Here is a 22643-nt window from a genome sequence, read left to right on the forward strand (position 1 = left end):
AGTCCACTACAAATTACACAATTGTGTTGTCCACATATAAATGGACATGACAACCTTTCAGTGATGAAACTATATCATTTATGTAAATAGTTGTCATGGTTCTACCATGCCAGTACTCCTGCCTCTCTCTGTTCTCTTCCCCACTCTACCGCTCTAATTATCTTATATTAGTTACAGCTGGTGTGTCACGAGGAAGCTGATCTGCGGTCTGGAGGCAGAGTGCATCATGGTATATAAACCCGCCTCAGACGTGGAGCAGCTGTCAGATCGTAAACTCTCGTACCACGTTAGTCACGTTACTATGTTCTTGTCCTCTACTCTGTTGCTTAAGTTGTTCACCTGGATCTCTTGTTCATCGACCTTGTCCTAATCTCTATTCTCATCCTCTCTCCTAGCCTGTACGGTGAAGACCTGGAGACTCTGGCCTGCTGGCTAAGACCGGAGACACTGGCCTGGTTCACAAAGTACTGCTCAGACCTACGCCCAGCTGACGACAACTGCTCCTGCTCTCACCCCGTCTGTCTGACTTCCATGCTCCTGTATATATCCTGGACATTACGAGAACCTCATCTGTGTATCGACCCATGCCTGGACTTAGACCACTCTATTAAATATAGCCATAATGGGTTTTGCTCAGTTATGCCTACCATGTCTCCTTGCCTGCACATTGGGTTCCAACCACAACAGTGACAATAGTAAAGAGGACAGGACTTCAAATTTAACCTTGTGGTACACCCTTTGTTATGTGTAAAAACTCTTATCACAACTTATGTGATTTGGTATTTCCGGACATCACACACTGACGTCTTTCAAACAAATAATCCTGGAACCAGTCGTTCTACCTATAAGCTAAAAGAAAACATTTAAAAACACACAGCATACAAAATCAAAAACAATGGGACAACAATACGAGGCAAAGAGCAAAGATAACCTTAAAAATGAACAAATACCAGTGTTTGTTGCACCTCTCCATCAGAGAGGCCCAACCAACCTTCTCATAAAGGACACAGTGATGAGTCTCTCCATCAGAGAGGACCAACCAACCTTCTCATAAAGGACACAGTGATGAGTGTCGTATCTATCATTAATGGTGAATCTGAGGGCAGAGTGATGGACAGAGTCCAGGGATTTAAGGGTTGAGGCCGCAGCATATAGATTACATCACCATAGTCCAAGACTGATAAGAAAACTGCTTCAACAAATCTCTTCCAACAAATCGAAGGAAAGCTGGTTCTGTTTATGTACATGAAGACAAATTGGAGGCAAGGTTGTCCACATGGAATTTAAACGTAAATGTATCATCGAGCCACACACCAAGATATTTATATTCAGTGAGTCTCTCAATACTAGAACCACTTACAGTATGTAGATATTCAATATTTCTGGCTCTAGAAAACAGCATGAATTTAGTTTTACTATCATTAAGAACCAATTTAAGTTTAATAAGAGCTTCTTGGAGGTAATAAAGGAAGGTTGTAAGTTCTCAATAGCCAATTGTACAGAGTCAGCAATACAATACACAACAGTATCATCTGCATACAGATGGGCTTGACAATCATTCAGCAAATACCCTGATACAACCTGGGGGTCCTTTTTGACTCTGAGCTGAAACTCGACAAACAAGTGCGAGCAGTGGCTCAGTCCTGCTTCTTCCAGCTGCGCACCATTGCAAAAATAAAAACATTCCTCTCCCCCAGCGACCTTCAGAAGGTCATCCTCACTCTCATATTCTCAAGACTGGACTATTGCAACGCCCTCTATTCTGGTGTGATAGACAAATACATCAACCGCCTTCAACTTGTCCAGAACGCAGCCGCCAGGCTCATGTCGGGCACCAAGATGAGGGACCACATCTCCCCAGTCCTTGCATCCCTACACTGGCTCCCGGTAAAACAAAGAATTAATTTCAAGATCCTCATATTCACATACAAAGCCCTAAACGGTCTCACCCCAGTTTACATAAAGGAACACCTGGTCCAATCAGCCAGCTCCAGATCCCTCAGATCAAACAGTCAATATATGCCAATCCCACACTCAAGACTGGTGACGAAGGGAAACTGGGCATTCACAGTCGGAACGCCAAAACTCTGGAACAAGCTCCCACTAAACATAAAATCAGCACTCTACAGACTTTTAAGGCCATGCTCAAAACCCACCTTTTCGCCATAAAAAAACCCATGAGCTAGTTTTGTGTTGTAGTATAACTGGTGTATTATGTCCGTTCGTTCTCTGTCTGCTTGGTTGGCCTGCATGTATTTTTTCTGTTTTCGTATTCAATCATCTTCATTAAGTGAAAAAGTCCAGACTGGGCTTTCTTCCAGTCCAGCTTACTGTCCAGGTGGACACTGTGATACTTATAAGACTGGACTATTTCTACCTCTGAGTCCTGCCCCTTAATGATGACAGGAGAGACATTCACTTTCTTCCTACTGAAGTTAATAACTAGCTCTTTGGTCTCTGTAAAAAATTTGCATGACACCAATGAACAAATTAGTCAATCTCCTTTTTATAGGCCCGGACATTACCTTTGTTGATGAGACCGATAAGAGCAGTATCATCTGAGAATATCTGCATATTGCGGATGTGTCTGCAGTCCGCAGTATAAAGAATAAAGAAAAAAGGAGCTAACTGTTCCCTGAGGGGCTCCCGTTTTTGTCCAGATAACATCTGATACTATATCATCCAGCTTAACAAACTGAGGTTGAGGAACAAGATATTTCATGCACCAGATGATGGTTGAGTTATGCAGTTTAAACTGAATCATTTTGCTTGCTAGGATATGTGGCTGGATAGTGTTGAAGGCGCTATAAAAATTAAAGAACATTTCCCTAACAGAGCTGGCAGACGTTTCAAGGTGGCTATACATTTTATGCAACATAAAAATCAGTGCATCGTCGACTCCTACACTCTTCCTGTATGCAAATTGCAAGGGGTCCAAATAAGGATAATCCTGGAACCAATCACAGGCATTTCTACAGTAATATAAATAGTGAAGAGGAGAGGACCTAGAAATTAACCCTGTGGCACACCTTTAGTTATTGATAAAAATTCTGATTGGGCATAACCCAAATTTACACACTGACGTCTCCCTGACAGATAATCTTGGAACCAATCACATGCATTTCTATCCAAACTAATAGTAGCTCATCTTTTTAAGAGTAAATGCTGATCGACTGTATCAAAAGGTTTTGACAGAGCAATAAAGTGGCAGCACAGTGTTTCTTCTTGTCTAAAGCTGATATTATGTCATTAGTAACTAAAGAGATGGCTAATAATGTGCTATGGTTGGCTCTGAACCCAGATTGGTGTGGACCTAGTACAGAGTGATTATTCACTAACGACTTTCGCAAAGCATAGAGACCGGTTTATTTTGGTGACATTTTAAAAGGGAGAGGTGATAAGACATGTTCCAGAGCACTTACCCACAATAGAGTCAACACTACTATCAACCAGGACAAAACAGGACAGCCAAAACCCGCCCAATCTTTCGACGTCGCCTAAAAACACATTTCTTCAATTAATCCAAAAAACGACTAACCTTTTTTTATTAACTTTTACTAGTATGTACTTTGCTACTAAGTGATCTACTGTGCCTATATTACTACCTACTATGCTAATATGTCTACTATGCACTCAAGAGTGTAGCACAATTGACAAACAATATCACTTGTAAATGCAATGTCTAATTTAATATGGTAATGATATCGCTGCTGGCGGGACAAAACCTCATAACTCCAAAAACCCAATTTTTCACCAGATGAAAAAAACTAACACAGATTTGAGGGCGAATAGTTACGAGGTTTAGACAGATGATTGGTTTAATGCTTTCCCATTGTGTAGACTTTGTAAAACCACACACACATGGAGGATGATCTACTGAGTTGATACAAAAATAATAATAATAATAATAATAATAATAATAATAATAATAATAATAATAATAATAATAATAATAATAATAATAATAATAATAATAATAATAATAATAATAATAATAATAATAATAATAATAATAATAATAATAATAATAATAATAATAATAATAATAATAATAATAATAATAATAATAATAATAATAATAATAATAATAATAATAATAATAATAATAATAATAATAATAATAATAATAATAATAATAATAATAATAATAATAATAATAATAATAATAATAATAATAATAATAATAATAATAATAATAATAATAATAATAATAATAATAATAATGGAGTTAAGAGGTTTTGTCCCGCCAGCAGCGATATTGTCTTCGCTGAATGATTGTCAAGCCCATCTTATGCAGATGATACTGTAGTGTATTGTATTGCTGACTCTGTACAATTGGCCATTGATATCTTACAACTATCCTTTATTACCCCCCAGGAAGCTCTTATTAAACATAAATTGGTTGTTAATGCTAGTAAAACTAAATTCATGCTGTTTTCTAGAGCCAGAAATATTGAATATGATAGTGTACACATATCTACCGTAAGTGGTTCTAGCATTGAGAGACTCACTGAATATAAATATCTTGGTGTGTGCCTCGAATTTACGTTTAAAATTCCATGTGGACAACCTTGCCTCTAAATTGTGACAGACCAGTAGCAAGAGAGTTGTTGAAGCTGTTTTCTTATCAGTCTTGGACTATGGTGATGTTTATGTTTACCGGTATGTTTATTAAAGGATCCCCATTAGAGACATATGAAAGAGCCTCTATTCTTCTGCATGGGGTCCTGGACAAAATAAATACAATACAAATGTACAACTAAAAATACAAATGAAAATAAAACAAAACACATCAATTAAAAATGAATACAAATATACAGATTCACATTATAAAATCTAACCCTTAACCCTTAAATCCGGGACTCTGTCTATCACCCTGCCTCAGATTCATCACTAATGATACGACACTCATCGCTGTGATGTCTCTGACATTGAGGCGCAACAAACACTGGTATTTGTAAATATTTATGGTTATCCTTGCTCTTTGCCTCGTCTTGTTGTCTCGTTGTTTTTGATTTTATATACTGTGTGTTTTTACATGCGTTTTTTTGCTTATAGGTACTGGTAGAAAGATTATTATTTTGAAAGACGTCAGTGTGTGAAGTCCGAAAATACCAAATCAGAGTTTTTACATAACAAATAGTGTACCACAAGGTTAAATCTTAGGTCCTGTCCTCTTTACTATTTACATAAATTATATAGTTTCATCACTGAAAGGTTATCAGGCCCATTTATATCCGGACAACACAATTGTGTAATTTGTAGTGGACTGTATTCACCTGGCGATGGAGAACCTGCAGCTTTCGTTTACCTAACTCCGTCCAAAAAGCCCTTATTGATTTCAAATTAGTTCTAAATGCAAATAAAACAAAATTCATGTTTTTCTCGAAATTCCAAAACATAGCTACTATAAATGGTTCACATATCGAAATGGTCACAGAATATAAATATCTTGGAATCTGGATTGATGACAAATTTAAACACCACATCGGGAATCCTGCAGGCAAATTGCGTCAAAAGATTGTCTTTTTGTACAGAAACAGTTTCCCATTGACAGGGAGGATTGTTTAATCAACCTTCATGGCAGTTTTGGACTATGGGGATGTAACATACAGACATGCTGCAGCCTCCACACTCGTCTTTAGACTCTGTTTACCACTCTGCCCTGACCTAGAACTAAGCATTCTTGTTTCTTTTGGACGTTTTAGATTTGTAATCAACATGTACTTGTTAATTGCATGCAACTGCGAATTGCTCTTGCTTATGAACTGTGTTGTTATTATTATTATTATTATTATTATTATTATTATTATTATTATTATTATTATTATTATTATTATTATTATTATTATTATTATTATTGTTATTTTTCTGACTATGTATTGATGATCTATAGTTTTAAATGGATTGTGTGTCCTGTTACATGCAATGCTCTGTATTGAAAATGAGGGTATCCCTCAATGACTCCTGAGTTTAAATAAAGTATGAATAAATAAAAAAGATTAAGTACACTCGACGTGACTGTAAATGAGGGACACCTCAGTTGTCTTTCATGTTTAAATAATAATTTAATTTAATTTATTCTTAGCTGCACAGAGTTCTACCCTTCCTGCTGACTTGTCGTACAGAACTCTGAATCACTTTGAATAAAAGCGTCAGCTAAATTATTAAATGTAAATCATACATAGAATCTTTATCAAAGGGTATTTCAAGTTTATCAGTGCTTTCAACAATGTCAGTGGAATATCCAGGTCTTGGTCAGAACAAGTGAGTCAGGCTTACTGCTTTATATGGAGTTATATGGCAGAGTTTAATCTGCCAGATCAAACATGGCCTACAGATATGGAGACGAACCAGGCGAGTATATAAGGGGCCGCAGACCTTCAGATGGTTGTAGAGAGGCACCATGGGTAAACTCCTCATCTTCGTTGGTAAGTTGAGAAGTTGCTTCTCATCCTTTCTTTTGCAGATTAAATATGTTGGTATTTTTAGTATTCAAACTGAATATACTTGTGATCAACATGATGTTGTATAACAGTGCATCAGAATGATCTCTTAATGCCCATTTCTTACCTTAAATACATGCATGCTAGGTAGGTACATACTCCTGCCATTGACCTTGAGCAAGGCACTGGCATTAGACCTGGACGTGGTCCCTGGGCACCAGACTGTGGCTGCCCTGCTCCTAAATAGTTAGGATGGGATTAATGCAGAGGATGCATTCCTAATATGCGTACAAATGTAATGCTACTTCTAATTCTTTCTGTCTCTATTTCCTTCTCAATCCCTTCCTCTCTGCAGGCCTGGCTCTCCTGCTGCAGTTAGGTAAGATACAGTATAATACAGTATATAATGCAGTTAGGTAAGATACAGTATAATATAGTATATAATGCAGTTAGGTAAGATACAGTAATACAGTATATAATGCAGTTAGGTAAGATACAGTATAATACAGTATATAATGTAACAGCTAGGTAAGATACAGTATAATACAGTAATGTAACAGCTAGGTAAGATGCAGTATAATACAGTATATAATGTAACAACTAGGTAAGATACAGTATAATACAGTATATAATGTAACAGCTAGGTAAGAGACAGTATAATACACTATATAATGTAACAGTTAGGTAAGATACAGTATAATACAGTAATGTAACAGCTAGGTAAGATGCAGTATAATACAGTATATAATGTAACAACTAGGTAAGATACAGTATAATACAGTATATAATGTAACAGCTAGGTAAGATACAGTATAATACAGTATATAATGTAACAGTTAGGTAAGATACAGTATAATACAGTATATAATGTAACAGTTAGGTAAGATACAGTATAATACAGTATATAATGTAACAGCTAGGTAAGATACAGTATAATACAGTATATAATGTAACAGTTATAGGTAAGATACAGTATAATACAGTATATAATGTAACAGTTAGGTAAGATACAGTATAATAATGTAAGTTAGGTAAGATACAGTATAATACAGTATATAATGTAACAGTTAGGTAAGATACAGTATAATAATGTAAGTTAGGTAAGATACAGTATAATACAGTATATAATGTAACAGCTGGGTAAGATACAGTATAATACAGTATATAATGTAACAACTAGGTAAGATACAGTATAATACAGTATATAATGTAACAGTTAGGTAAGATACAGTATAATACAGTATATAATGTAACAACTAGGTAAGATACAGTATAATAATGTAAGTTAGGTAAGATACAGTATAATACAGTATATAATGTAACAGCTAGGTAAGATACAGTATAATACAGTATATAATGTAACAACTAGGTAAGATACAGTATAATAATGTAAGTTAGGTAAGATACAGTATAATACAGTATATAATGCAGCTAGGTAAGATACAGTATAATAATGTAAGTTAGGTAAGATACAGTATAATACAGTATATAATGTAACAGTTAGGTAAGATACAGTATAATACAGTATATAATGTAACAGTTAGGTAAGATACAGTATAATACAGTATATAATGTAATATATACATCTTCTATGTTCTGAAGTGGTTCCCTGGGTCTGAGGATCATGAAACTCACTCGGCACATAACGACCTGGAAACTTTAAATGCAGATGCAGAAAGAATTATTAAAACAAACACTAGAATTGAAGTTACAAGGTTTTTCGTCCCAATATGTCACGATGACGACAGAATAGCACAATATCCTCCAACCTCTACCTGTACTTGTACCTTCACCTGTACCTGTACCTGTACCTGTACCTGTACCTGTACCTGTACCTGTACCTGTACCTGTACCTGTACCTGTACCTCACCCCCCACAGCTTCATCATACAAGCTCTCCTGCTACTTCACCAACTGGGGACAGTACCGTCCCGGAGCAGGAAAGTACTTCCCCACCAACGTGGACCCGTGTCTCTGTGACCACCTCATCTATGCCTTCGCCGGGATGGACAACAACATGATCAAGACCTACGAGTGGAACGACGAGAAGCTCTATACCCAGTTCCAGGCCCTCAAGAATGAGTTAGTACATACATGGACATGCACATGTACATACTGTATACATATATATATATATATATATACATACATACACACACACACACACACACACACACACACACACACACACACACACACACACACACACACACACACACACACACACACACACACACACAATGTTCACGTAACCAGGCGTAGTAATTGAGTATTTTTTACTCAAGGACGAGTTTTGATTTATTTAAAGGGACAAAAACAACACTGATTTATTTTGCACATAATCTCACACATATCCCAAGGCTCTAAACTGTTTTGTACACATTCCTTTAGTTTGACAGTTAAAGAGAGCTAATGAGTTTAAATGTCTCCTCCCATGATGTCATCAGAGGAATCCTTGCGTTGTGTTAATTACCGCTCAGTGAAATGATGTCGATGAGAAAATAGAGATAAGGATTGCAATATGGATTCATTTCATTGAGCTGTAATTAACACACCACAATGATTCAGTGTCCTCTGGTAGCTTTCTTGTACTACTGACAAAAAAATATGCAAATGATCTCTGCTTTCTGTTGTACCAAGTTATTTACCTAGTTACCGAGACCCTTTTGAGGAACGTGATGATAGCACCATGACCATTGATTAATGCTTCCATTGAAACACTAGCCTGATAGTGTGAATCCAGCAGGATACACACAGAGGCAGAGACACAAAAGTACATAAATCATGCCTGTAAAATGAGGCGAGAGCACTAAATCAAAGTACACTTTCCTCTGCTTTCAGCAACGCTGACCTGAAGACTCTGCTGGCTATTGGAGGATGGAACTTCGGCACTGCCAAGTGAGTATCCAATAGGATCAATGATGCCAGGACCTTGAGTCCCTTGTTAAGATGCCGATTGTTATTATCTCTCTCCTCAGTTAAGATGCTGATTGTTATTGTCTCTCTCCTCAGGTTCACAGCCATGGTGGCCAGTGCCGCTAACCGCCAGACCTTCATCAAAAGTGTGATCAAGTTCCTGCGCATGTATGAGTTTGATGGTCTGGATCTTGACTGGGAGTACCCCGGGTCTCGTGGTTCCCCATCTGTGGACAAGGCGCGCTACACTGTCCTGTGTCAGGTCTGTCTGCTTTAATCCATATGATATATTGTTATTATTATTATCATTATTATAATAATAGCACCTTTATATATCTGAATATAATGCAACAATACAATATACATCCTCCTCCTCCTCCTCATTGCCTCCTCCTGTCCCTCTTGTAGGAGCTGCTGACGGCCTTTGAGGCGGAGGGCAAGAGCACCAACCGTCCTCGTCTGATGCTGACGGCTGCCGTCTCCGCTGGAAAGGGAACCATTGAGACTGGATACCAGATTGCTGAGATCGGAGCGTTAGTACACAGACGTGCACACGCGCACCTGCTCTCATGCACTCCCATGTTTTCACATGCCCCTTTGCAGTGGCTCCCTGTAGCTTTGAAAAATTATAATAATATGGTAATAAATAACGGTTATTTTTAATTGATTTTCAAAAGGAACACCTCTTATTTGGAGATCGAGGTGATACTGTGACACTGAAAAAAAAAAGTGTTTAATATTTCATCAACTAGGGCGGCTAGGTGGCGCAGTGGGCAAGGCGCTCGCCAACAATGCAGGAGATGCTGGGTTCGAGCCCAGCTCTCGGCGTTGCTACCAGCTTGGCTGGTCGTTCATACTAATACATTTGGCAGTATTAGGGGGTGGGAAGCTGGTGGGTGGGGATCGGACGTTGTGGACAGCGACTCCTACAGGTCGGTTGGTGCGCCTGCGCAGTAGAATCAGGAAGCGACGGGGGCGGCGTGTCCCTCCCACGCAGACCCTCGCTGCTGAGAGATTGCGCTGAGGTGAAAAGATGCGACGGCTGCCTCCTCGTGTACCAGAGGGGACACGTGATGAAAGGCTTCGTCCACATTGCAGCCGGCTTGTGGGAGGCATGGCCTAACAATGTTCGAGACAGGGGAGGGTAGAATTGGACAATAAGAAATTGGGGAAGGGAGAAAAATAGAAAATGGGGGAGAAAAAGTAGATAAAAAAAAAAAATCATCAACTAAAATATATACGTCACACCCCGGTGCCTCTCCCTGCCATCTGCAGATGGCTAATCTTGCATTTCCGACCCCTAGTAAGATAACCAGGAGTAGATAGAGAAATTATAGGAAATATAGAAATAGATGCGTTCGTTAGAGAACACTAATTTCAATAATCTATGCCTTCTATGCGCACTGCCAGCCAGCTACACTTAACATTTTGACAGAGAGAAGATAATCTCCCGATTCTGATACAATTCAACAAATATTGAATGTTTGTCGGCATATTTTCACACCAACTGGGTCCGTTGTCTCTTATTCTGAATGGATTTGGTGCCAAAAACTGGTGTTTTTTCACACAGTGTGGGAGATAATACAGCCGGACTATCTAACAATAATTAACATATTTACAAGTCGGATTAAGTTTTGTAAATAAGGAGACAGATATAGAAGATTTCAAAACACTCAAAATTGCCAATATCTCAATTTCAACCTATTTCTGAATTACGCAATATTTTCGATAAATGAAAAAAAGAATACAAATAAAAAAGAACAATAGGTACATACTAGAATTAAGCTTTTAAATAAATTCCAATCCCTCTCTATATATAATATAACTACAGTATATATAAAACGTTATACACTGTGTTATCTTCATTTTTAAGGGTAAATAGGTTGTGCGGCTCCAGATGAATTTTATTTCGTGGCAGAGGGCAAAATGGCTTTTGATAGTAAAGGTTGCCGACCCCTGGGATAAGGGGAGAGGTTGCTACTGCTGGCCACACCTCAGGCTCTGCCAAGGGAGGTCTGGAGAAACACAAACTATAATAATTTACTAAACTCCAATCAACACATCAAACCAAAACAAAAGAAAATGTCAACAAAGTGCAGTACCAAAGCTGGGCTCTTTTGCCTAGAGGTCACTGTTTGATTCTATACCTTTACACAACCCTCATTGACAGTTATCCCCATGTGTTGTTGTCACCAGCCTGCTGGATTACTTCCATGTGATGACCTACGACTTCCATGGCTCCTGGGAACGTGTGGTTGGAGAGAACAGCCCTCTGTACAAAGGCCCCGCCGACAAGGGAGAACTTATCTACTTCAACATGGTGAGCTGGAGGATTCATTTACAATGATCATATTTTAGGCATTTAGCAGATGCTGTTATCCAGAGCAACTATATTGACCTATCTCAAACCCTGCCCTCTTTCCTTGATCCTCCAATCTCCGGGAAGCAACCGTTGTTATAGGATGATCAAGACAAGAGAGCGGGGTTTGAGAACAGGTCCATATCATTGGATGTAATGAATAGCACTGTAATAGCACTGCTTTTTTACAGGGTTTTTGACTTTTTGTTTGTGATGATTCTTCTCATAGCGCCTGGTTCCCTCTCCTTAGGACTATGCTATGAACTACTGGAAGAGCAACGGTGCCCCAGTTGAGAAGCTGCTGGTTGGTATGGCCACCTATGGACACAACTTCAAGCTGGCCTCCTCCTCTAACACAGCTGTGGGAGCTCCCAACACTGGACCTGGACCTGCCGGTCCCTTCACCCGTCAGACTGGCTTTTTGGCCTACTATGAGGTGAGATAAGATGAGTCTTGAGACATGTTGTCCTACTATGAGGTGAGATAAGATGAGTCTTGAGACATGTTGTCCTACTATGAGGTGAGATAAGATGAGTCTTGAGACATGTTGTCCTACTATGAGGTGAGATAAGATGAGGCTTGAGACATGTTGTCCTACTATGAGGTGAGATAAGATGAGGCTTGAGACATGTTGTCCTACTATGAGGTGAGATAAGATGAGGCTTGAGACATGTTGTCCTACTATCCAATCCAATCCAATCCACTTTATTTATATAGCACATTTAAAACAACAAAGTTGACCAAAGTGCTGTACAAGTCCACAAACATAGGATAAAACATAAAACATAAAAATGTAATAAAAACACATAATAAAACAGTACAATGTGTCACATAAAAAGGCCAATCTCTCGAAAACGGTTTAAAAAACAAAAGCCAGAGCAAATAAGTGTGTTTTGAGGCGTGATTTAAACACCTGCCGAGTGGGGGCCTGCCTAACATGCAGGGGCAGCTCATTCCAGAGCTTTGGGGCTGCCACTGCAAAAGCACGGTCCCCCCTAAGCTTCAGCCTGGAGTTTGGAACGGCCAAGAGGAGCTGGTCAGAGGACCTGAGGGACCTTAGAGGAACATAGGGTTCCAGCAGGTCTGAGAGGTAACCCGGTGCCAAGCCGTTCAAACATTTAAAAACAAACAGTAAAACCTTAAAATCAATCCTAAAACGCACAGGAAGCCAGTGGAGGGCAGCCAGCACAGGGGAAATGTGCTCCCTCTTTCGCGTTCCCGTCAGCAGACGGGCAGCGGCGTTTTGCACCAACTGCAAACGAGAGAGGGAGGCCTGACTGACGCCCACGTACAGGGCATTACAGTAATCAAGGCGAGAGGTCATAAAAGCATGGATAACCGTTTCAAAAACGGAACGGGATAAAAAAGGTTTGACCTTAGACAGCCTCCTAAGCTGGAAAAAGCTCCTTCCCACCACAGTATTGATCTGCTTGTCAAGCTTTAGGTCACAATCGAATTTCACCCCTAGGTTGGTGACTGTTGGCTTCACAAAAAGCCCAAGAGGGCCCAAATCACCAGGAGGAGGCACATGACCATTGCTGGGACCAAACACCATGACCTCTGTTTTACTGTCATTGAGACAAAGACAGTTTGATGCCAGCCATGCCTTAACATCATCAAGGCATGCTAATAGTGGTTTTACCGGGTTGGTAGTGTTTCTTTTTAATGGCATGTAAATCTGGCTGTCATCTGCGTAGCAGTGAAAGGAGACGCCATGCTTTCGGAGTATAGGCCCTAAGGGGAGCAGGTACAACACAAATAAAATTGGCCCGAGAATTGAGCCTTGGGGAACCCCGCAGGGGAGAGGTGCTGTGGAGGATACAGCGTCGCCCAGGCTAACACAAAAACTTCTCTCAGACAAATATGATCTAAAAAACTCCAGGGCTTGGCCTTTAATGCCAACCCAGTGCTCCAAACGGGAGAGCAGAATATTGTGATCCACTGTGTCGAAGGCAGCAGTGAGATCTAAAAGTACGAGAATAAGGGAGTCACCAGAGTCAGTGGCGAGAAGGATATCATTAAAAACTCTTAAAAGTGCAGTCTCTGTACTGTGCAGTGCTCTAAAACCAGATTGGAAGACCTCCAGAATGCCATGTGTGTCAAGGAAAGACATTAATTGGACAAGTACAATTTTTTCCAGAATTTTGGATAAAAACGGGAGCTTGGAGATAGGCCTAAAATTAGAGAGGACAGAGACGTCCAGGCTAGGCTTTTTAATAAGCGGTTGCACCACAGCATGTTTAAAATTTACAGGTATATACTATGAGGTGAGATAAGATAAGGCTTTAGACATGTTGTCCTACTGGGGGCGGCTAGGTGGTGTAGTGGGCAAGGCACTCGCCACCAGTGTGGAGACGCTAGGATTCGCGTGTTCGAATCCAGCTCTCCACATTGTTTTCAGTTTAGCTGGTCGTCCGCAGTAATACACATTGGCCGTATTACGGGGAGGGAAAACTGAAGGGTGGGGATCGAACGTTGTGAACAAGCGACTCCTACAAGTCGGTTGGTGCGCCTGCGCAGTAGAATCAGGAAGTGTCGGGGGCAGCGTGAGCCTCCCACACGTTACTCCTCGACACTGAGAGATCGAGCTGCGCAGGTGAAAAGATGCGACTGCTGTTACCTCAAGTACCGGAGGGGACTTGTGCTATGTATGACTTAGTCCACATTGCAGCCGGCTTGTGGGAGGCAAGAAACAGCGTTCGTGACAGGGGAGGGTTGAATTGGATGATACGAAATTGGGATGGGAGAAAAATATAGAAAAATGGGAGAAAAAGTGGATAAAAAAAAAAGACATGTTGTCCTACTATGAGGTGAGATAAGATGAGACAGGTCAATTGACTACAAAACAAAATAAAAACACATCCAATGATCTTTAAGGTGGTGGAACGAGCGTGAGTGTGCGAACTATAGAGTGTGTGTATGATAAATGGGAAAAGAGACCTAAATCTCTACCCCCTGCCCTCAGATCTGCACCTTCCTGAAGACAGCCACTGAGGCCTGGGACGCCCCTCAGCAGGTGCCCTATGCCTTCACCAGTGAGGTCTGGGTCGGATATGACAACATCAAGAGTTTCAACATCAAGGTATGTTTATATGCGATTGTTCAGATGTTGCACATCGCTGTGCTTTATGACCAGTTGAACCACTGTGTGTCTCTCCACAGTCCCAGTTTAACCACTGTCTCTCTACAGTCTCAGTTTAACCACTCTGTGTCTCTCTACAGTCCCAGTTTATCCACTCTGTGTCTCTACAGTCCCAGTTTAACCCCTGTGTCTCTGTGTCTCTCTACAGGCTGACTGGCTGAAGAAGAGTGGTTTTGGAGGAGCCATGATCTGGAGTCTGGACATGGATGACTTCAGCGGCACCTTCTGTGGCCAGGGGAAATATCCTCTGATCAGCGCCCTGAGAACTGCCCTGGGAACTAGCAGTGGTAAGACACACACACACAGACAGACACATACAGACACACACACACACACACACACTTCCCCCAGGCCATCAGAGCCTTGAACACTGAACTCTCCACACACAAGCACACATGAGCACACACACAACACACACACTGTACACGCTCACACACTAGCAGCCACTTTAACATGAGCACACACACACTCATGCTGCACACGCTCACACTATGGACACTTTACAGAAGGAAAGATCACTTTAAGAATAGTATAGCTTGAGATCGTAAATAGCTCTGTAAATAGCTCATGTACAGATACCGATATGCCTACTTTGTTTACTTGTTTATTGCACTATGTTGCACTATTGGTTGGACTCTTATATTATTACTTGTATTTGCACATTGTTGCGGGCGAGACCCCCCGCATTTCACTGTATACCTGTATGCCGTGACAAATAAAAACTCTTGTATCTTGTACACAGCCCTGCACACACAGTTTGCTCTCTTGATATCTCTTCTTCTTTTCCTCTGTCCCACCTAGACTGCAAACCTCGCCCTGACCCCCTGCCAGCCGTCACCCCCACCGCACACCCAATAACCCACCCAGGCGGCGGTGGTGGAAGTGGAGGAGATGGTGGATCCGGTGGAGATGGTGGATCTGGTGGAACTGGCTTCTGCGCTGGCAAGTCCGACGGACTGTACCCTGACCTCAAAAACAAGAACCACTTCTACCAGTGCTCACAGGGAAATACCTACGACCAGCACTGTGCTGCCAGCTTGGTCTTCGACGTCAGCTGCAAGTGCTGCAACTGGGCTTAAAAAGCACTTTGCTCCAGTTCCATACAATGGTTCCCCCAGCCTTCTTCAGTTAGGAGCTGGTCTGGGATCTGCCTAAGAGGGCATTAGGGATGCACCATATATCGCTATATTATTTCTTTGTCTTGCTGCCATTGTGTGTGTTTGTGAGTATTGAGAGTTTGTTTGGGTAATGTTACTTGCATGTGACAATGACTCAGCATAGGATTGTTTTAGTAATTTGATTATCATAGACATTTGTTTTATGTTTTCAGATCATATCAACATCTGTAATATTGGTTAATATCGGTGCATCCCTAAAGACCATGATGGTATGACCCATGTAATTAGAGTTCCATAGAAAGTAACATCACAGATATTTTCCAAATAAATCCATGATTTAAACGAGTCTCCTGTGTCTTCTATTGATCAGCTCTATTTACAGTTGGTGTCAATAATGTCACCGTAGACCAAAGAGGTACCAAGAAGTTATTTATTGTAGCCGAATTTTGAGATGATCAGAGATGTGGTCGACACCAATCATTATCATCAATGACATCATCATCATCCTCATCGTAATCATCACCCCATAAGTTAATGCATGTATGAACGTAACAGTAGTAAACTAATCTAGTGGACACATCAACACCAGGAATATAACAGACACATCAACACCAGGAATGTAACAGACACATCAACGCCAGGAATATAACAGACACATAAACGGCAGGAATATAACAGAAAAATCATACGGCATACAGCGATCTCTATAGGCAAAAGAGCCCCTTCTGGTGTTGCACTGTGTTTACAGCATGTGAGGGCAACAAGGCTGCTGATTTGGCAGCCAAAGAGGCCCTGAGGAGGGAGGAGGTGGATGTGGGCATAGCCTTGGGGATCTCAGAATACTGCAGTAAAATAAAGGAGGAGATGGGAGGTGGCAGAAGGAATGGGAGGGAGAAAAAAGAGGAAGGTTTTATTACAACATACAAAATAATGTTAGGGGAGGGAACGTCACTCTGGGGAACGACAGAAGGGAACTGGACCGGTGATAATGACAAGGTTGAGGTTTGGACACTGACTGTGGACTAGCAGGGGGACTGGCTGGCATTGGGAAGCATGACAATGGACTGTGTGAATGTGGGGCAGAAGAAACGGTGCAACATGTGATTATGGAATGTGCCAAATACACAACGAAGAGGAGTGTGCTGTTCACTGCAGTACTGGATGCAGGGCTGCCCCATCTCACTGAGGAATATACTAAAACCTGACGAACAGCAAACTAAAGTGCAGTGTTGAAAGCTGTCACAGAGTTTCTTGTGGACACAGGCCTGTACTATATACCTGTATGTCATGTATGTCCGTCCCTATGTCATAAATGTCATGATGTCATGTATGTTGTGTAACTTGTGTATGTCATAAATGTCACTTTGAAATTAAAATGGGGGACCCTGATGTAAACAAGACAAACGTCTTTCTCTGGTCTGCATCACCTTAACAATTGTGTGTATTGAGCCGTACTGTATTGTACCCCTTCTGCAATCTGTTAAATAAAGTTTTCATTCATTCATTCATTCATTCATTCATTCATTCATTCATTCATTCATTCATTCATTCATTCATTCATTCATTCATTCATTCAACATAAGGTGGTAAGGCCACAGTAGTGTGCAGTACCTAACACAAACAGTGTGAGGCAGCAATACGCCGACGAGTAGACTGCCGGAAAGCCAAAAGAAGAAGAAGACGAAGAAGAAGAATAAGAGAGGGAACTTCCGGGAAGTCTTTTCTCTGAGGCGACGAGAAGAACAGGACACACGCAGCCGATATTTTACAATAATGGTAAGATTTTGTTATTTATTTGGTGCCAATTGTCAAAATAAAAGTCAGATTAGTTACACAATGGAACGATACTTAGACATTTAGCTTCAGATAAGCACAGAAATGGTATATTTTCTTTGTACAGCTGTTGGATTGGAAGGCATCCTGGGCCTGGGCTCAGCCTCAGCCCGACCAGAGAGATGACAACCTGTTAGCGTGGCGACACAGGAGTGTGACATAAATAACTGTCATTTTCAATCTAGGATTCCTTTTAACTGTCTTTATCAAAAAAGACATTTAGTTGGCCTTTGCCCTGCGCACTCAGACACGTGGGTCTTGTGGGACAACGTGGTTAGCTTGCTGTTAGCTTAGCTGTGAGCCCAGGAGACTGTTAACGTTATATTTTCACTAACAACGTGTTTTAAATATAAATATGGCACAAATAGCACCAATGAATATTTGCTCTAGGTCAACTCCTGAAAAGGGGGTCAATGTCAGACTTTGCAATCAAAAGTTATGGGGCTAATAACCCTTGCCATAATTTCAGTGCGCCCCTAACTTTTGATTGCAAGGTCTGACATTGACCCCCTTTTCAGGAGTTGACCTAGAGCCCACCAAGGTCATGCATATCAAGTTTGGTCAATGTCAGACCTTGCAATACACTGTAAGGCACTGTAAGGCTACTGTCCTGCCTCACTTCCAGTGATGAAGCTAATCTATGCTAACGGAGCATCTATTCCCAAAGCTAAAATGCACGCACAGAGACAAAAAACATATGCATCTTCTTGTCTAACTCCAGGGAAGATGTTAAATAAGCTAATTTCCCAAAATAGTGGAGTTATCCTTTAAACGTTGCACATGATGTGGAATTATTACCTCGAGGTGGAGGTCGCAGCTGAATTGTTGCCAGTTGCCACGTGGATTGATTGAAAAGTTTATTAACAGATTGCAGAATGGGTACAGTACAGCTCAATACATACAATTGTTAAGGGGATGCAGACCAGAGAAAGACTTTCGTCTTGTTTACATCAGGGTCCCCCATTTTCAATTCATCATAACATATATGACAATGACATACAGATAGACAGTACTGCTACATTTATGACATCAGATTTGCAAATACAGTACTGTTTGTGATACAAAAAGTGTCCAAAAAAAGAGTTTATATACATTTGATGTAGAAACTGTACATTGGAGGAGGTTGGGTGGGTGGGGGCTGTACATTGGAGGTGGGGGGGGGAGTTGGGTAGGGGGGGGACACTGTACACTCTACATTGGAATGCTGACAAAGCCATACTTGGACATTTACTGTACAACTGGGTTAGGACATTTGGAGGGGCCAGTTTCGACCAACAGTGCAGCAGGATTGATTGATTGAAAACGTTATTTAACGGATTGCAGAATGGGTACAGTACAGCTCAAAACAAACGACTGCTAAGAGGATGAAGACCAGAAAAATACTTTTGTCTTGTTTACATCAGGGTCCTCTATTTTCAATTCATCAAGACATTTATGACATACAAGAAGACATACAAATATATGGTTCTGTATGTAAGAAAGAGAACATCATAAAAAAATATATATCCGAAGGGGAAGAAACTGTACATTAGAGGGGGTGGGGGGATTTTTCCTAAATTTGCTTAGCAAAATTGCTAAATTAAACACCAGATGTTTTATTTACACCATGGTGTATTTTTCATTTGTTTTCAACATGGATGACCTTGTGTTTCTCCTCCTAGGTGCTGTTGCACGTCTTGTTCGAACATGCGGCAGGCTATGCTCTGTTCGCCATCAAAGAGGTGGAGGAGATCGGCATGCTGCTGCCTCAGGTGAGTCAATATGCTACACATTTTACACATGGACATTCATGCAGTCTCTGTATTATATTAGATTAAAATGTGGGGCGCCCCGCGAACCACATAACACGCTGAGTCGCGGCACGGCCGACCCGGGTTAGATTCCCAGACCAGTCGTTATTTGCCGAATGTCTTCCCCAATCTGTCTCCCTTTCCTTCTCTCTCTCTACTGGACTGCCCAGTGGGGGGGAAAAAAAACGATAAACGCTAAAAAAAAATCTTAAAAAATAAATGTAACTAAAATGCGACTAATAACATTCATTAGATTAATGTATCGTCATTATTCAGCACAAGTACAGTACAACGAAAAGAAGTTTGGCATCCAAACCAGATTGCAAATGTAACAGTGCAATAGTAATAACCAGTGCACAGGTGATTAAAGGGGGTATAAAATATATACATTTGTAGCCCCTTTTTTTCCCCACCCTGGACTAATGCCATGTCCTCGGTGCTAACACAGGGGGGCAGAGCCAGCTCTCTCATAAACCTGTAGTAAAGGCAATACCACCTCACTGCGGATCCTGTCGGGAGAAACAAGCCACGCTGTCTTCCTGGGAATAATAACTAGTGTTTGTTATTTGATCACATCCCTGTTTTACGTTTGAGGACAAACCATGCACTACTGAGTAATGGTGCTTATCGGATGCACATGCAGAGTTGGTAGTATTAATTCATTAATATGTTGTACAGTGATGCAGGTATAAAGGCGGTATGGTAGTAATACTGGCCAGCAGTGTAACTATATACATATACAGACCGATTTGTATATATATTTCAACAAATTGTTCTAGTGGGCTCTTTGAAAGGACCACTGCACTCGGTACAAATGAATACCTCATGTGGCAGAAGAGCGGTACTGTGCAGAACCTTCTCTAACCAAGCGACCTGTTCTATTTCCTCTGCAGGTGGAGGAGTGTGTGCTGAGTATTGCCAAGTTTAACAGCATGGTCAGCCTGGCCGCCTTCTTCCCATTCAAGTTGACACAGGCTGCCCTGGAAAACATCAACTCCATTTCCGAAGGTGTTTCTTTTTGTCTGTTCGATATTTTGTTTAGTTTAACCCAGGTGTAATGATGTTAAAGTTAAATCTGTCAATCCTCTGAATCTGTGTTGAGAGCATACCGTAACTCCTGAACACCTGGGTACAAGCTGAATACTTCTGTTACCAGAAGTCACGTTAACTAATCACAATATAGGGTGGCTACGTGGCGTAGTGGGCAAGGCGCTCGCCACGAATACTGGAGACGCTGGGCTCGCCTGTTCGAGCCCAGCTAAACTGCTTTCAGTTTAGCTGGTCGTCCGTACTAATACACATTGGCCGTATTAGGGGGTGGGAAACTGATGGGTGGGGATCGGGCGTTGTGGACAGCGACTCCTACAGGTCGGTTGGTGCGCCTGCGCAGTAGAATCAGGAAGTGTCGGGGGCAGCGTGAGCCTCCCACGCGTTACTCCTCGCCACAGAGATCGAGCTGCGCAGGTGAAAAGATGCGACTGCTGTTACCTCAAGTACCGGAGGGGACTTGTGCTATGTATGACTTAGTCCACATTGCAGCCGGCTTGTGGGAGGCAAGAAACGGCGTTCGTGACAGGGGAGGGTTGAATTGGATGATACGAAATTGGGATGGGAGAAAATATAGAAAAATGGGAGAAAAAGTGGATAAAAAAAAAACTAATAGACTGTGCCATTTACCCACTGGCTTAACCTCTTCCACCCGTGCAGTCCGGTACCGGACCACAAATGACATCATGTCATAAATTATTCTCTAGTCTAGACTGTCCGTAGAGTAGACTCACTATCATGAAGGGTACATTATAAGCTAACAATAAATAAGCGAACGAATAAACGCAATATGAATATTATATTTAATATCTGGTAATGGATCTCTTACGCAATGGACCTTTTATTTTTGTGCCAGATATGCTTTAATCGCAAAGGAAACAACATTTTAACATGAATTGCATTCCACCAGGTTTTATCTTGCTGGTTGAAGGAGATGCTGGATATCTTGACGGGTAAGAATAATTGACTGATTCTGGTGCACATCTAATTCAAAGTCGATGATTATTCAAGAGTAGTGGACAGATGTGATTTCTGAGAACTTATACACTGAGACGTTAATTGTATCTGCTTTATTTACACGTTAAAAAAAACTGCTATAAGACTTGCTCTTGTCTCAACAGGTATCTAGCAGAATATGAAGAACTTGGACAGATGCGGTACGATGGCAATTAGTCACAAGTTTAGCTTGGCTTAACTCTTAAAAAAAAAAAAAAAAAAACTACATGATATCTATTATGATGACTTTATTTGCTACTCTTGACAATCAGGATGACGAACACGCAACCACCAATTGCATTATCTGAAACACTGATATCATCTCAACTTGAATCCTTGCGTTGTCTTGACATTTTCTTTTTCCTTGCAGTTGCAAAGTCTTCTGCTAACCTATTAAGTGATGTCCAGGCAAACTCTTACAGCCTCCCCAGGGCCAACTGTACCATGACAGGTAATATACCAGACTGTTTTATTGGCACTACAAAGACTTCTGTCAATGATGATTGTTAAAAAAAACAATGGGAATCTCTCTGAACAAGAATGAAAGAGGCTTGTTTTCCTGATGCAGTATACTTTGAACTGCTACACATTCTTCATTGTTGATGTAAACTAATGTTATGATTGATTTACAGATGGCCTCTTCTGATCAGTTTACTCGGGTGAGTTACAACCTTGTGCTTCATGGGTCTCCCTCACTGTTCCCTGGCTGTATATTAGGGCTGGGCGATATGACGATATTATATAAATATCGGGTACAGTTCATTAACGATACACTTTTTAAATGTATCGTGGATATCGTGATGTTTTGCCCTCGCGTTAGAGGCCGCCGCGGCTGAGATGAGACTAACAAGCGCAGTGCTAAATGCTTTCCTCTACCTCTCGCCTCTCCCTCTTGCAGAAAAAAAAAGTCAGTCACACACACACTTGCCCAAATTACGTCATCTACACGCACATACACGCACGCAAGCGCACACACCTAGCCAGAGACAGAGAGGCG

The 22643-nt window shown here is 41.0% G+C and overlaps 2 protein-coding genes across 2 annotated transcripts in view; both read left to right on the forward strand.

Moving 5' to 3' along the window:
- Nucleotides 1–226: 226 nt before the first annotated feature.
- LOC311229543 (acidic mammalian chitinase-like) lies at nucleotides 227–15941 on the forward strand (the record flags this gene model as incomplete). The annotated part of the gene is made up of 12 exons (XM_084315618.1): nucleotides 227–279; nucleotides 396–520; nucleotides 6802–6825; nucleotides 8326–8527; nucleotides 9287–9343; nucleotides 9458–9623; nucleotides 9770–9894; nucleotides 11558–11681; nucleotides 11971–12156; nucleotides 14686–14802; nucleotides 15011–15149; nucleotides 15664–15941. 12 exons carry the CDS (start codon nucleotides 227–229, stop codon nucleotides 15939–15941), a joined length of 1596 nt encoding a protein of 531 aa, XP_084171744.1.
- Nucleotides 15942–17685: 1744 nt separating this feature from the next.
- LOC311230405 (nucleolar protein 56-like) overlaps nucleotides 17686–22643 on the forward strand; it is a 35703-nt gene continuing 30745 nt past the window's right edge. Inside the window, exons 1-7 of the mRNA XM_084316674.1 lie at nucleotides 17686–17756; nucleotides 19475–19564; nucleotides 20497–20611; nucleotides 21561–21603; nucleotides 21772–21807; nucleotides 22017–22097; nucleotides 22279–22305. Coding sequence (XP_084172800.1) covers nucleotides 17754–17756; nucleotides 19475–19564; nucleotides 20497–20611; nucleotides 21561–21603; nucleotides 21772–21807; nucleotides 22017–22035 — 306 coding nt within the window. The 5' untranslated portion in view covers nucleotides 17686–17753 and the 3' untranslated portion in view covers nucleotides 22036–22097; nucleotides 22279–22305. The remainder of the gene's footprint in view (nucleotides 17757–19474; nucleotides 19565–20496; nucleotides 20612–21560; nucleotides 21604–21771; nucleotides 21808–22016; nucleotides 22098–22278; nucleotides 22306–22643) is intronic.

The sequence above is a fragment of the Notolepis coatsorum genome (genome assembly GCF_963971535.1).
Source record: "Notolepis coatsorum genome assembly, chromosome: 6".
Classification (NCBI taxonomy): Eukaryota; Metazoa; Chordata; class Actinopteri; order Aulopiformes; family Paralepididae; genus Notolepis; species Notolepis coatsorum.